The 17,323-nt window shown below is 35.6% G+C and overlaps 1 protein-coding gene across 3 annotated transcripts in view; it reads left to right on the top strand.

The window, feature by feature from the left end:
• The window catches only part of LOC139766569 (mitogen-activated protein kinase 14-like), an 84,125-nt gene extending 69,616 nt beyond the window's left edge, over positions 1 to 14,509 (top strand). For 2 of the 3 annotated variants that reach the window (XM_071695390.1, XM_071695391.1), the window contains exons 8-10: positions 11,308 to 11,386; positions 13,015 to 13,188; positions 13,838 to 14,509. In XM_071695390.1, the coding sequence (XP_071551491.1) occupies positions 11,308 to 11,386; positions 13,015 to 13,188; positions 13,838 to 13,926 (342 nt within the window). In that variant the 3' untranslated portion in view covers positions 13,927 to 14,509. Of the gene's footprint in view, positions 1 to 5,065; positions 5,146 to 11,307; positions 11,387 to 13,014; positions 13,189 to 13,837 lie in introns of all 3 variants that reach the window. The other variant, XM_071695389.1, reaches the window with a different exon arrangement.
• The last annotated feature ends 2,814 nt before the right edge of the window (positions 14,510 to 17,323 follow it).

Below are 17,323 nucleotides of genomic sequence, written 5' to 3'. Positions count from 1 at the left end.
TTATATAATTAAGATAATTTATAGTTAAAGGCTTTCTATATAGAATGAAATATGTATCATTTCTTTTGATTTATACTGATTAAACCCATATGAAAGCACATGCAGATTTCTTAGATATCTCATGGACTGGAAAGTGATACCTACTTTGAACAGAGTGAAAGGAAAAATATACAGAACCAATTTTTTTACTTTTTCAAGATGATGGATTGAACTCCAGCCAGAGAACTGATAATTGACTAAGACATTTCACAAATCATTCGTATGCAAAGCCTTGTATTTGTTGTCAGTAATATTGATTATAAGGCAACGCCTTATCCCTTCTCCCTTGCTTCAACATCCACAGATTCTGGAATAGAGTTAAGGAATATACCAAAAAGACATTAAATAAAGATATATGAGAGTCCAACAAAAATATTAGATTACTCGATGCAGTACCAGGAGAGACATAGTCCAACTAAAGAAGCATTTAAAAGAAAGATAGACATATGGTTGGGGTTGAAACCTGATGAATTGGATTAATATCAATGTAAAGTGTGTGGTGGTGGTGGTGAGAAACGGTAGTATTAATCAAGGAAGCTATTCTGTGAGCTCTACATGCTAGCCCTGCCACTCTGACAATATATCGTCACAGGTACTCATTGGATACTCCTCATGTCCCCTTCTCTCCTCAGCACCCCTACCCTTAACTCCCCTGTTCTCCCTTCAACACAGTGCCATATGGCTAGCTTCTTCCCTCCCCATATGTATATGGTATGTTCAGTGCAGTCAGTACAGTACTGTACAGTAAACTTCTGTTCTAATGGACTGATTGGGGAGAAGGATCTGTTAGAAGCCAAATTCTATTTTATCCAGAATTTTTCTAAGGAATATTAATAAGTGAAATGTTAACAAATGTAATGGAGGTCTACCTTATTCTTTTGATGCTGAAGGTATTCAGTGACTTACAAAGATGGAAGTATCTCCAGGGTTACCTAGAGTCACCTGAATAACTTGTTCAAAAATAGGATTTGCATGAGGTGCTATTATTTTCAGCTATGAATAACTTGTTCAAAAATAGGATTTGCATGAGGTGCTGTTATTTTTAGCTTCTTAACAATGCTGATGTGTTATCTGGATCTTTTGATATTTTCAACACTGATACCACTCTTATCAGCAGTGATTTAATGCAAAAAGATTGACCTTTGTATCATGATAAACACTGCAGTTACATTAGAACAAAGGCACCAAGATTGTTTACATGTTGACCAAGGTGCTGATCTTAGACTGACAGACAGTGACGAAACTATTCCTTGTTTTGTTTTGAAATGTCTACTTAGATTAGCATTGTAGATGTAATGGCATAAAGATGATATTTCACCATTAGATTCTTGTAAATCTTGTAAAATTTGAGTGATTCTTGTTTTGTTGACTGGCAAAGGTTTATGAATTTAGACATTGTTTAGTTTGCAGAGATGGCCTTTAATTTTAACTCTTTGTTAATGAATATGAATTAATTTGGTTGATGTCCCATTTTTAGTGTAGGACAGGGGTTTTTAAACTTACTGAAGCCACTAAAACTTTAAGAAAAGAAAATCATGACCATGAAGTAGAGTTTTCTGATATAAGCATATAGTAATAGAGCAAAATATTTATTCATTTTAGTTCTTACCTATGTAATTTATGAAAATTTTTTATATGATTATTTGAATTTCAACAAACCCCAGGGTTCTTGGAACCCAGTTTGAAAACCCTTGGTGCAAGTGGTGATCAGATGTGTACATTTTTTTTCTTTTTTTAGTGTATGTGCTTGAAATTATTTATTTATATTCTATAGGGAGGGAGTGTTATACATATGGGGCCCCATCTCTTGAATGTTCTCCGTTATCATACAACTTTTTAAACTAATGTTTGCTATCTGCAGTTACTTTCCTCATTCAGTTTATTCCATTCATTCACCTTTCATGCTGTAAAAGTACTTCTTTACATCTTTCTTATCAAGTTTCTTGCTTAATTATATGTTATATCCTTTTTTTTTTTTTTATCCCTACACTGTCTCCATCATCAATCCGTTTAAAAACTTAGAGGTTGTGTTTTGTATGTATAATTACCTTTTTGTACTATTTAGGTATGGAGTTTTACACTCATATGGGTCCATCTCTTGAATATTATTGTCAACAACTTAAATTTCTTTATGTTGTCTACATTAGTCATGTCTCCAGTCATTTTACTCCTTTCATCCATTATTCTTAAACTATAAAAGTACTTTCTCATATTTGTTTATTTTGATAAATGAATATGAAAAAGTACTTTTTCATATCTTTATCAATTTTCATCTTTTATATCATATTATGTCTTTTGGTTGTTGTATTCTTACATCTCAAAGAACTACTAACTGTTTAGTTCCTCAGCCTACTTAACAAACGTAAAGGTGATGATCAGGTCACCCCTTACCCCTCTCTCTTCCAAGATTGGGCATAGTTACGGCACTGGACCTTTCCCTGTTACTTAGCTTGATTAATTGTGGGACTGTTTTTGTTGCTTTCCCTTTGACCTTCTCTTTTGAGTTCTTTGTGCTTCTTTGGGTATGGTTATCAAACTTGAGAATGATATTCTAACTGTGGCCTTATGTATAACACAAACAGCTTGCTAATCATTTCCTTATCCATGAACTTGAAAGCAATTCTGATGTTTGTCAGCAGACATTGGTGAAAGCAATTCTGATATTTGCCAGCAGACAGTTGGTCTCATTAATAATTCTCTTAAAGTGAAACTCTGGCAACATGTTAGGGATAGTTTTAACCCCCAAGTCACTCTCACGCAGGTTCGTGCAGCTTATTATCTGCTGCATTATAAGCCTATCGTGACTTTCTTTTGCTGTGTGTGTGTTTGTAATTACCTTCTCTGATAGCTCATTGTGCTTATTTAGTTTTTTTCTAGTTTTGGCCTTAAGTAGGATATGAATTGCTTGCTAATTGTTTCCATATCCTCATAATTGGAAGGTATATGATATTTGCCAGCAGACAGTTTGTGTTCCAAATTATTTTCCTAAAATTGGACTCTGGCAACAGTTTAGGGATGATGTCTGCCAAGTCCTTTTTGCCCTCAGAATCTTGACACTTATTTCCTGTTAGGTAATAATCATATTGAGGCCATTGTTTGCTTTGTCCCATCCTCATTACTTTACATATTTTATGGTTAACTTTCGTCAAACATGTTTCTGACCAATTTTGTAATCTGCTTAGTTCCCCTTATAATCTGATTCAGTCCTAGCTTTTCATTTCTCATGACCTTTGCATTATCTTTAAACATATTGAGGTAGAAGTCCATGCCTTCTAGCAAGTCATTAACATAGATCAGGAAAAGTAATCATTCTACACCTAAACCATGTGGCACTCCACTGGTTACATCTGCCCATTTGGAAGGGACTCTTATAGCATGTGTCCTTTTTTCCCCTCACACTAAGATAATCTTTTATCCATCATAGGAGTTTTCCATCCCATCATGCTGCCTGTTGATTCAGTTTTTTAATCAGCTTCCCATGAGTGTCAGATGTTTTCTGTCAGCCCAGTTACATACAGTCCACATAGCCTTCCATTTTGTCCAGGACTGAGTTCACTCTTCCATTCCTGAAAATTATGCTGGTTCTCACTTAGAGGTAATTTCTGCTTTGCAGAAAATCATCCACTTGTGTGTGTGTGCATGTGTTTAAAAGTACCCAGGGTGCTGGTATTGCTTCCAGCAGCCTTTTTTTTATTATTTTCTTTTTTTCGGTAACCTTTCTGTGTAATGTATTCAATGTCAATCCTAAAGAATTTCCTAAGTACTCTAAAGATGTTATTTTAGATAATGTATAATGTTCAAAAGAAACAAGACATAATTTTGCATTTAGCTGTTAAGGAGTGCAGATTGTCATGTTCTTTGAAAATGATATTAGATACATTATAAAAAGTAGAGAAAAGTGGAGTGCATCATGACAGTCCTGTAAGGTTTAGTTTAAAGTGTGGTATAACTCTCCATTGTTCCATGTTTGGACTTGTCAGTCAGCTTCAGGTTTAATCTTTTTTTAATATAGTGGCTAGAATGCTCAGCTTCTAAAGTCAAGGTTGGATGTTTGAGTCCTGCTCACTCTTGCTACAGGACAAGCTCCCAGTTCATGTAATTTATCAGTAGGCACTTAATCTGTGTGACTGAGGAATTAGATGGTGATGAGATGTAATGCCAGCCACATTAATTCCTCATGTGTTGTTAGTTACAAAACTGATGTGGTGTATGCTTCTCAGCCTTATGTATAGGAATGATTATAATCCACAATTATTGTGAATTCCTGAAGTTTCAATGTGGTTAGAGAAACATTGTAAGTTATCATGCAAGACAAATGTGTGGTGAATGGCTGTGGATTTGAACACCAACTGGACAGATAGTACTTTATAGTGCAAAACACAATCTGTGATTCTTGCAAAGATAGATTATGCTAAGTGCTTGATATTCAGTATCAGTGATTTTGAGTTGAGAATGAAACAGCTAAGTTACACAATTTTGAATTTTGATAACTTGACAGTTAATATTTTTGCCAGTTGGTGGACATAGATATTTTCACAATCAGTTGGGGTTCCTGGACAACATAACCTTCTAAACTATGCATGTGTAGAGAGCCTTAGAAGTACATATTGTCCATCCTGTTTTGAATTTTTACTGCTTGTATGATTATTTCAACCCAGCATTCAGGGTTATGGACTGCCAGGTATTGGTCAGAAGGTAACAAGATTTCACTGAGTTCAAAAAAGAATTCCTTTAATCTTCTCCCATTTCATTGTTTTAGGGTATCTGACATGAAGTGGTCTGCCATGTTAGGAATTTTGCTTTCCAGTTTTTAATATCCACTTTTTAGAAGAATGGTGTGTATTGAATAGTTTGCAGATATAACTGTGACAGTTGTAGTCCATAGTGAATATACTAATGTAATTTAGGTACTCTTTAGATAAACCATACAGGTGTCTAGATCTGTTAATTGGCTTCTCAGTGGCTTTAACTCTGATGCTCTGCTCCTTCTAACATGCGTTGTAGCAGCCTTAACCTGGCGTCTCAGACATTGACCAACTAACGCGCATCCTTATTCTTGCTGGGACGCCTGATGAAGAAACGCTCGCTAAAATCACCAGTGAAGAGGTAATTTGTAGATTTAACAAGTAGTGATATTTGTAACATAGGTTGTTACTTTTGAAACTGTTTTTAAAGAACATAACAGAGGGATATAGCTCTGGTGGTTGTACTGTGATAAAATGCATGCTAATGTCTACACATTGGAAGAAGTGCAAAGGAAAGTATTTCTTTTTTATTAACAATAGTTATAACTTTTTTTTTTATGCCAAGACCTTTGGAATAGTTTGTTGAAATTATTATTTCTCCCGTTGTATATATGGACCTAATAAGATCCCTCTTTTTATTGGTATCTCTTATCTGTTTTCATGTTGCCTTAGTTAAGTTGCTATAGATCTTATTTTGCAAAGAATCATGTGATCTTGATAACTTTTCAAGTAATATTTTATGCATTATAAAGTAAATGAAAGTGTTGTTTTGGTCTTAACTTTTATTAAGTTATCTGTAGTAATCGTTATTCTTCCATAACCCAGAAATTGCTGTTTTTCCTTTAAATCCTTTCTCACCGTGTTACCATGTAAGCCCCATAGTCTAATAAGGATCAGTGTTACTTATTCCTCAGTGATTATTTTCCTTCCTCCATGATTTTATTGTTTTTCACATTGCTCTTTGTTTCCTTTGCTAGTTTCTCAGTCTGTAGTTTCATGTTGTCATGTTTTTTCTTCTAAATTCCTTACTTTTTCCAAGTTAGTCTTTTTCTCTCCCTGTTCATAGAACTTCATGTCTCATATCCAGATTCAAATATTATTTATTTTCTCTAGAGATTATGTCCAGAGTTTATTTCAGTTTCATTATTACTGAACCACAATTGTTGCATAGACATACTCATTATCATTATTGCATTACCATTCTCCTCTTTGTGCTTACAAAAACTGCCTCAAAACCAAGCCTTTAAAACTAGAATTTGCAAACTCATTTTTTGCCATTTTATGCTTTAGTGCATTACATCTGCTGAGATCATTATTTTCCTGTGAGTATATGATTTACCTTATCTATCAGTATTTTTCCCTCACCTAGTTCCTTTACATTTACTTGGCTTTTTCAACATTCAGGGAGCACTAGTGCTGTGATTATTCTTTATAGGTGTGAGACCCAATGTGTTAGTAACAAGTGATTGTTATTTGCTTTCTTACATCTTGATATTCACATACAATCGCATGTTGTTGCACCATGAGTGAAGAATCACCTCTATTTAGGTTATATCATCACTGCTGGACAAAAAAGAATACAATTTTGTTGAGGTACTTGTCACTTCAAAGGAGTCCACCACTTCATCATGCTGATTTTAGTGTAGCCTTGAAGCTGCAAGAGCCCCATGAAATGGATCTTAGGATTGTATGACTGATTGTAGTTTTATCACCATATGAATACAAAGGTTCCTGTGCATTACAGTATTTATGTATTTGTGTTTATTAAGTTGAAACATTAGTTATTCCATAAAAACTTTTTCAACATCTTGTCCTATATAGATAATCGTTTCAGAATTTTAATGTATAGGTTTAAGACAAATAATAATAGTAATACTTGCTGAGTGTGCTTGGTACACATTTTCTGAACTTGACAGCCAGTTGAGGACACCAATGATACAAGGCATATGTCCAGAATACAGTTTAACAAATAATCAAAAGGAAAGTATTCCATAGAGCTATTTTTATTTTTTCTACCACCAGTAATGACCACATGTTAATACTTGATGGGATTCAGCAACATGAAATGTAACAGTATGAAATGCAAAAACTTTGCCATATTATAAGGGATGACTTGTAAATGGTGACAGCTAACTCCCACTTATATTTGGTTGCTACCTTCCATTCTGTAGTCTTGTGTATTCAGTTGTCCATTCAGTGTCCAGCATAGAAAAAGATACTTGGAGAATTTGAGGCAGTTGTAGACTGTGCCAGCTATCTCTAGTGAACCTTAGCATAGCTTAGTATCCCTTTGTATTTAGAATTAATCTTCGGTCATTGTTATTGAATTTACTAGAGACTGTAAATTTGCAAGCCTGTTACTGTCCCATGAGTTATGGCCCAGATTGAGAGAAGCCACACTTTAGCAATTGTAATGGCAACCCATATTGAGTGCAGGTTAGGAAAGGAATGCTTCTGGGTAATTTGAGTACAGACCTTGCTTCTAAGCAGTGACAATAGGTGGTAGCAAAATATTGTCATCACCTTATTTGGAAGTACAGTAGATTATTTGAAGATAGACCATTGAGTGATATACAGTATTGAGAGTCATGATTAGTCTTCAGAACATCATAGAAGGAAGATAGCATCCCACATGTTTTTGTTGTATTTTGCTGAAAATACAGGTCATATGATTTCTACTTTAATGACTAACTGATGTGTAACCACAAGAATTTGGAGTTTAAGACATTTGCTCTTTCCAGCTAGTGACTATCAGTAACAGGTCGAGGATGTGGCATACTTAATGAAGTGATGGTCCTGTTTTGGGTAATTTTTTTCAAGATTGTTGTCTGTTAACCTATTTTGTATCAACAGTATTTACTCAGTATGCACTGTTTGGTACTGAGTATCATTGCCAAGTATACTTGTTTCTTTTCTTGTTTGAGTTACCATACAGTTGTTACATGTAATTCATTACCTTTCATTCCTGAGCTGTCTTTATTAGCCACTGTGTCTCAATTTGTGGGGATGTTTGCTCTGTCCACTGACACATTAATCTCTGAAAATTTAGAGTTTTTGTCATAGATATTTATTGCTTAGTTGAAGGAGACTGTTTGGGTTAAGTGACTCTTTGAATCCTTAGTTGAAGGAGATTGTTTAAGTTAAGTGAATGTTTGAGTGAATGTTAAAGTAATTGACTGCTTGAGCCCAGTTAAGTCACTGTTTCAGCAACTGTTTAAGTTAAGTGACTGTTTGACCTGTTTCAGCAACTATATAAGTTAAGTGGCTGTTTGAGCCATGTTCTAAGGTTCAGGTATCACTAGATAGGACTTATTCATGCATTTAAAACACTTTCACTTTCCATGGATAGAATCCTTGGATATCAAACTTACACATGGTTTTCATTTCTGGTGAACATAGTCCTTGGATACAGACCATGTATACCGTAGTGTTGAGTTAGTGTTATTCTTTATGATTTCTGGTTTTTCCATCAAGAGTAAGACTGATAATTTTTCACACATTCTTTTTGATTTATATCCCTTATATTTGTTTTCCAGTGATATGATATCGTATTAGGGTTGGAAGGTTATTTGTAGTTCATCCTTAATCATCATATTAGGTTTGTGAGATTTCTTTCTCTGTCTCATAGCAATTTAGGAAGCCATTTGGAGTTCTTATGGCACTTGCTGTTTGATGATTATTGAAAGCATTTTGCATAACTGGTGCCATAGCTAAAGGGTGAATCATTTCATGTCCTACCTGGTTGCTGTTATTGGCATTGGCCTGCATCAGAAGAAAGTGTTCCTAAAGAAGTTTTGCACTTTAAAAATCAAGAAGACGCACCATGTATTTAGCTGTCAGGTTATAGGAGGGTTATCATTCCCATTCATATTCTGTTTTGACAATATTTCAGTAGACCAGGTATTTCAAGCCAAGGGGCCATGTAGAGGAAAATCATAAGTGTATTCATATGCTGCCTCAGGAAATGTCTGGTTCCTGTTAATGAAGACTTTATGTGTTTAGAAAATTGCTTAGTTGGGTACTTTGCTTTCCATTTCTTAATACCTGGGCTTCAAAGGGGCTCTATTATAAGCAGGTTCTTCATTTCAGTTGGTACCTTCAGTTACTTTCTTACGTTTCATGTGATTCTTTGGAAGTGTTGATTCTTCAGAGGGCGAACAAGTGGCCCAAAACAAATTCTTTATAAAATATCGTCTGTGAGCTGCATGATTTTTACTTGGTTTTGCCTTTTCCATTAGAAAGCAGTATTCCGTAGGTAATGTATTTTTTAAAGTACTTACTCAGATCTTGTGTATTACTGTATGTGATATTTGATGTGCTGTATAAATTAAAAAGATACATCTTTCTTCATGGATGGGGTTGTTAGGGAGGTGAATGCAAGAGTTTTGGAAAGAGGGGCAAGTATGAAGTCTGTTGGGGATGAGAGAGCTTGGGAAGTGAGTCAGTTGTTGTTCGCTGATGATACAGCGCTGGTGGCTGATTCATGTGAGAAACTGCAGAAGCTGGTGACTGAGTTTGGTAAAGTGTGTGAAAGAAGAAAGTTAAGAGTAAATGTGAATAAGAGCAAGGTTATTAGGTACAGTAGGGTTGAGGGTCAAATCAGTTGGGAGGTGAGTTTGAATGGAGAAAAACTGGAGGAAGTGAAGTGTTTTAGATATCTAGGAGTGGATCTTGCAGCGGATGGAACCATGGAAGCGGAAGTGGATCATAGGGTGGGGGAGGGGGCGAAAATTCTGGGAGCCTTGAAGAATGTGTGGAAGTCGAGAACATTATCTCAGAAAGCAAAAATGGGTATGTTTGAAGGAATAGTGGTTCCAACAATGTTGTATGGTTGCGAGGCGTGGGCTATGGATAGAGTTGTGAGCAGGAGGATGGATGTGCTGGAAATGAGATGTTTGAGGACAATATGTGGTGTGAGGTGGTTTGATCGAGTAAGTAACGTAAGGGTAAGAGAGATGTGTGGAAATAAAAAGAGCGTGGTTGAGAGAGCAGAAGAGGGTGTTTTGAAATGGTTTGGGCACATGGAGAGAATGAGTGAGGAAAGATTGACTAAGAGAATATATGTGTCGGAGGTGGAGGGAACGAGGAGAAGAGGGAGACCAAATTGGAGGTGGAAAGATGGAGTGAAAAAAGATTTTGTGTGTCGGGGCCTGAACATGCAGGAGGGTGAAAGGAGGGCAAGGAATAGAGTGATTTGGAGCGATGTGGTACACCGGGGTTGACGTGCTGGCAGTGGATTGAATCAAGGCATGTGAAGCGTCTGGGGTAAACCATGGAAAGCTGTGTAGGTATGTATATTTGCGTGTGTGGACGTATGTATATACATGTGTATGGGGGTGGGTTGGGCCATTTCTTTCTTCTGTTTCCTTGCGCTACCTCGCAAACGCGGGAGACAGCGACAAAGCAAAAAAAAAAAAAAAAAAAAATCTTTCTTCATGGGAGCCTATTAGTTAATGATCTGAAGTCAAAAAGTTTTCAAGGTCCAGCAAATCAAGCAGAAAATTGTCTTTGTTTATGGCTGCTTTGCATGATATTCATTTCCAGGCTATAACATTGTTTCAGAGAATTTTGAGGATGTTAATGAAATATTAAGGAAACCTTCTTTACCTTCAGAAATTGATATATAGTATTCAGTTTTCTGCAATACAGAGTATCAGTAAAGTTTTTGTTCTTGCTCTTGGAGTTAGATCACTTTCAGAATGGTTTAAGAATATTGAATATGGGTGTAGGAAATACCGTAGATACATGTATTATTATGCTGAGCTCCAAGCTGTTACATGTTTAATGAGATTTTTGTCTGAAAAATTGCAGAAAACTGAAATATGAAAAAAATGCTAAGTTTCAAGAATAAGTCTAGATAGCCTAATCTCATAGCTTTACTCCCAGGTCTCCTGTCTTGAGGTTAGAGGTTATCTGCTTTGAGAACAACAGTCTAGTGCTTTAATGGGCTTCCTTTCTTGAATATGAATACTCCCTATTGCTAGGGATCCCTTGACTAACCTTTTCCTTACTGCAGAATTTAAGGACAGCCATTTAATATCACCTTGCAACAGTCTTTGTCCCTGATATGGTAGAAAATGTTTCAGATAGCCTTTTCAGAAGCTTTTTTTAGACTGTTCCTTAAATGCATGTTTTCTGTAATTATCATGTAATTAGCAGTCAGGTAATGCTTGTTGATAGTATTTGGTCCATTGATTAACCAGTACATGAGGAACTGTCTAACAGTGGCAGAGGATGAGTTTGTTACCTCCACCCTGCATGTAGTCACCTGTTAGCAGACTATAATAACATGGCAGATCAGTGTTTGACAATAATGTGTATAATAATAGTTAATTATTAACATGTGGTCATCACTGGGGCAGGGAACCATTTTATCAAGTTTATGGAAGATTTTCTGTACCTGTTTTTTTTTAGAAATGTACAATGTCTTGTTAAACTGGTGTTCTTAGATCACCTTGTCTAGTACCAGAGTAGTCTCTCAGGTACAAAATCCATTTTCTTTTAATGATGGTCACATTTACAGGCACGAAACTACATTCGTTCACTGCCCCACATGAGGAAGAGAGACTTCAGACAAGTTTTCAGAGGAGCCAATCCCCTTGGTTAGTATAGTTTTAGGAGCAGTTTATTTGCATTTTTAGAGTAATCTTATGCTTGTGAGACTCTTCTGTGATCAATGAGCATTGATAATTGCCAGCTTCTATACTGGTGAGCAGTGGCTGTAAGTATTTTTCAGAGTGATGACAAATACTCCAAGTGTGCCTGAAAAGTTTTCAGAATGTGTTGTGCAAAATGTCTATGAAAAACTTGAATTGACTTTGTTAAACACTTATGCTTTACTTAAGTAGATTTTTTTCTCAAACTATTCTGCTCTATTCATCATATTGCATTAAGACGGGAGAGTGAAGGAAATATTATTCCTACTTATAGAAGCAAAAGATTTTGTGTACACTCAATTGTCAGCATATCTAAAGTTTGTCAAATAGATAGCTATTGCATGGAAGTGAGACTTTCAAAACGAAGTGATTGCCCTCCAGTTTGCGATTGTTGTTGAAATTCTCCAAGTGCAGTTTGACGAGGATTGAGTCCTTAGTGGTGTCAAGTAGTTTGTTTGTGATGTTCTTCACGGTTTCTGCAACCTGATTTTGTATGTTTATACTGTGTATGCATTTGTGGTACATAGGAAAGAATTTACAGTTTATTTCATATTACAGCATTTTGTTATTGGACATTGTGAAAACATTCCTTTCACAGGTAAGACAGTTCTGCGTAGGTATGTTCTGAAATTTGACTAAGATGATTGCATTGATTATTCAGATATGGGGTGTAGCGATACACATTCCTTCACTCTCTAATGCTTTGCATAAGCTGGCTGGCTGGAATGTTACTTGTATCTCTACCATTGCACATTTCTAAGCTCCCTTGCTCTTTTACATCTTTGATTGAATCGTTCCTCCTTCTGCATTTAAGGCTAAATGTACTCATGCTCCCACTTTACTGCAAATTTTACAGAACCTTTCACTACAACACCCTGGTTCCTAGCTACTGAACTCCATATCCCAGTGTATGTTACCCTAGAAACTGTTAAGTCCTCTGTAGTTTCTACGATTATATCCTCCTCAAGTCCTGTCTCATCTTTGCTCTTTAAACATACTTGTTTACCATATGATCATATTTAGATGTTATTTGATAATTTTTTCTGATAAGTGTAACATACAGAATATTTTCAGTATTGTGTGAGGTTTAGATTTAGTAATGAGGGGGAATCAGTTCCTCTCATTCTAGTGTTTTCACTGACATGCTGGTACACACTTAAGGAACTTGTGTTTCCAAGATTCCCAGTTAGCATGAGAATCATAATTCTGCCAGTCTGTCTTCATATATTTAAAGTCTCCCATTATCAATACTTACCTTCTCTGGGAAGTGCATGGTTAACTACCTAATGTACCATCATGATTGTTCCCTTATTACTGTCATCGTATACTTGTTCCGGATCATTAGTATTCTTTGGACGATTATATATCAACACAAGTATGCACATCTTCACTAAACCTTCCCATTATGTATTAAGTGAATGGGCCATCTCCTACTGTTTCCTGAAAGTTAAGATTCTCTCTTATTAGGAGGGCTAAACTTCCCCCTCCTTTATTTACTCTTTCCCTCCATACTATCATTTTCCCATAGACTCTTACAGGGGCTATTAGTATTAATGAAGTTATGGATGTTACAGCTGTGGACTTGCTGGAAAAGATGCTTGAGCTGGATAGTGAGCGGCGTGTAACAGCAGTACAGGCACTGGCACACCCATACTTAACTCAGTATGCTGACCCCTCAGATGAACCTGAAAGTGAACCTTATGATCAGACCTTTGAGGACATGGAACTACCAACTGAAAAGTGGAAAGGTAAATTCATAATGTTAATTTGAAGTAAAAAGTTGAAGGTATATGTTAACTTATCAGAATTAACTCCAACATTTTACACAATGGACAATAATCTATCATAAGTAATGTTATTCCCCAGAATAACTTCTATCTTCTCTGTGAAAGTTCCTTTACAGACTTCAACTTTTCTATGTTTTGTCTGTATGTTCTGTTGAAAAGATAGGGATGAGCACTGGTTCCAGTGTACCAGGGTAGATTCATGATTCCATGTCAAGGAGAAAAGGGACTTCTTGGTATTAAACACTTTGTAGAAGTCCTAGGTTATTCACCTTCACTGATGAAACCATTCTAGATAACCCTTCATGGTTGACATTAGGGGTCTTGAAAGAAGAGAAAAGGCATAGGAATGTAGATAGGACAATGAATTTGGAGTATTCATAATTCTTCACAGTTAGGATAGTTGATGAGTATTTAATGCATGTTGCTTCAAAATCTAGTAAAATGTATAAAGTGGTATTCTCACCAAAAGGTTTTGGTTAAAATTTGTGGTTCAAATTATAATTTGGAAAGAAACTTTATTTGAAAATGGACCTCAGTTTTTCTCCACATATGGTTTACAAATAAAAATGTTTTATACTGATATGAATTGATAATTACCTTTTCTTCCTAGAATTGGTGTACCAAGAGGTGATCAACTTTACACCAAAACCTACAGTAATTGCAGAGGAGGCAGAGAAGGCCCAGTCTGCTGCCAAGTGAGGGTCATAAGTATGTGGGAGCTGCACTTACTGCTTATATGCAAGAAAAATTGTTCACATGCTTTTGTGAGGTTCAGTTTACCCTTAGATGTTAAAGGAAATTACCATATTGTGTAATTTTTACAGGATCATTCTCAGGAGAGTATGTGTTGTAAACATTTTGATAAGGGTACAAGAACCACTGACTATGATTCTCTACATACTTCTGTGGTATTTTAATGATTTTGATTGTTAGAATAATAGAAGTGTTTTAAATATCAAGTTTAGGAATTATGAAGATAGCTCTCTTCATTGTTTGAGTATCATCTTGGGCCTCCAAGCTGCAACTAGTTTGTTTGAAATGGGAGAATGCAGTTTGAAAGAAAACTTTACTACAAGTTTTGTGTTTCATATGTAATACATGTAATACTCAAAACTGTCAGTATTTCTTTCAAAATATCTTTTCCAATTATCACACCAGGATAAGAATTTGCACTTTGCATCATGACAAAATAGAATAACCTTCTCTAAATAGAGAAGCAAAGGGAAAACTTGTACGAAAAGAACCAACATTACTGAATTATTAAATAATCGTATAGTGACAATGAGTTTTCTTAAAAGGTATCCCAGTCATGTACTTACTGTGCCTATGCTGAAGTATGATCCTGTACCAAGAGTACATTGAGCTGCAGCTTAGATATCCATGAGTTGTCACTGCCTTTTTTCTTCATCTCATCTATAGCATCATGGCATCTGTTTTCATGACATTCTTATTAATGTAGAAGAGAAATCAAAAGTTCTGAAGTTTACCCTTTAAGCTCTTTTACTTGATTGTCCAGGTATAGACATGTTTGTAATATTCCCTTTGAATTTGAGTTTCATGAGCATGCAAGAAAACATATTTCATCAAATCATAACATACTTTTTTTTTAAGTATTCATATTCATTACTGAGGCATTAATTCATCCAGTTCATTACCTGAACATTAAAATTAAATGTGTGTGTGCTCTTTTGTGCCATGACTAACTAGATTGATTTGATGTGAGCATGTAATATGTACAGAAACTAATTGCTCTACTTTGATTCTGTTGGATTAGGTACCCCTTGCATAATGGCAGCTCACTTACCAGAATTTTGCTGCAAAGTAAATCATGAAATAAGGAACTGTTTCTTTTAACCAAAGTGCTAAAACATGATGCAGTGGAAGCTTGAATCTTAAACTTGTAAATTTGTCTGTCTAATGATAGATAAAAATCTACTAAACTTTTTGATCACTGATGAGAGAGAATGATGATAAAGAGACCATTAGCTCTATAAAATATGTTATAGATCATTATGTATTATTTTGACAATGAAGTCGTGGTGTCTCTGCCCAACTTATTCAGCACATTTATGAGTTTGTTTTTCTGTAATAATGTGTGACAATGTACTGCTCTAATCACTTAAGAAACATGATTTAGAATATGAAACACATTATATACTATGCTTACCACAAATGTATTGAATGCAGGCTGATACTGTTTGCATTTATTTTATGCTTATCTGAATGTGATGAAAAGCAGGAAAAGCACATGAAATTATGAATGATAAGATAATGATAAATAAAACATGTTATTATCATCATATTCAGCTAAATTCCAGACCAGATTCTCTGATGAGTGGTCTGTGAAATACTGCAGTAGGTAATCAGAAAGCAAATGAATCACTACATTCCTGCATGCAAAGAAGAAACTACTCAAAAGAAAGACAGCATGAATTCAGGGAAAGGCCAAATGTAGCATCCTCTTAGACTTCACTGAGACAGGGTGCGCTGTTATAGACAAAATGGAACATTACCTTGGTGGAAGGATACAAAGGATACACATTAGAGGAGATTTTTCATAATGGATTGGGGTTACCAGTAGTATGCAGCAGGGTTCACTCCTGGATCATTGCTTTTCTTGTTATATGTAAATGACCTCCTGGGAGGATTAGACTCTTACATGAGTATGTTTGTGGATTACCCCAAGGTCCTGAAGGAAGCAAAAATGACAAGGCTTATGATAACTTACAACAGAATGTAGACAAAATCTAAAGTCGGTCTGAAATATGGTTGATGAAATTTAATTCAAGTAAGTATACATTAATGAGAATGTGACACTAATAAAAGAAAGCCTCAATACAAATTTGAATTAGTAGGAAATAAACTACAGGACTCTGTGTGTGAGAAGGTCTTAGAAGTTGACATTGCACCTAACCTGACCTGTTACCAGAGTCCCATCTTTGGAGAATAGTAGATATTAAATATTAGAATTACATTCAGGTACATGGACATGAAAATGTTCAGCAAACTGGTCACATACTGCAATAGCCCAATACCAAAATACACTGTGTAAAAACGTTTGGTGACCACTTTTGAAAAAACGAAAACAATTAATAGAAAAGAGCCAAAGGATGGCAACAAAGATTGTTTCAGAATTAATGTAGCTGAATTACAGTGAGACATTAGATGCTATACATTTGTCCACCATGGAGAAGAGTAAGCAGAGACTGACATCAAACTTTAAATTTTTTAACCGGTTTGATGACATCAGCTGAAAACATTTCTGCAAACGATGCAAAGATGGAACAACGAGAGGCCATAACAGGAAATCAAGCAAGATTGTTTCAAGAAAAGATGCGAAGATGTACTTTTGAATTATGAGTTGTGCATAAATGGAATGAATTGATTAATACAATTGGTGGAGCCTGCAGGACTGCCAAATAAAATTTTCATGATGAAAGAAAGGAGAAAAATGGGTTTTTATGAACAAGATTTAGGGCAAACATTTATGTTTGTCTGACTTAAAGTCATCAAGCCAGGGAAGTACTTAAAAAGCCGATAATTTTAAAGGCATTGTGGAATAAGTGGTCTATTCATTAAATGTGACAAATCAAAGGAAAAAAGCAAGAGTGCAGTTAGAAGAAAAAATGGAGATGCCCCACATCATAGAAGGATGGAGCAGCCATCCTAGAATTGCAGTGAGGGCAGGAGTGTTAGTAGATGGTAATATCACACTGAAAGTAATGTATTCAAATGTTGATGGATTAATAGCTTTTGGTAAAGTGCTATAATTTAAGGATTGTATAATGGTATGTGTACCAGATATCGCTGGAGGTGTGGAAACTAAGCTCACCAGTGAGATAAGTTCTCACCTTTTCTGCCCACAGTGGTATATGATAGTAAGAGATAGCCTGAAGTTTCGAAAAGTACTGGAAGATGGCTCATTTAGACAATACCTCATGGCAATTGTAACTGTAGGGAAGAAAAGCATAGTGGTGATATTGATACATGAGCCTCCAAAGAAAGACAACGATCCAGAAAAAATTTACAATGATATTAATGAAGGAACAATCAGGATGGTACATGAAGTAGTGAAACACACTTATTGGAGATGGTA

Source organism: Panulirus ornatus, chromosome 58, assembly GCF_036320965.1.
Source record: "Panulirus ornatus isolate Po-2019 chromosome 58, ASM3632096v1, whole genome shotgun sequence".
Taxonomy (NCBI): Eukaryota; Metazoa; Arthropoda; class Malacostraca; order Decapoda; family Palinuridae; genus Panulirus; species Panulirus ornatus.
Note: the sequence above shows the minus strand (reverse complement) of the source record. Positions and strands in the feature narration are given on the sequence as shown.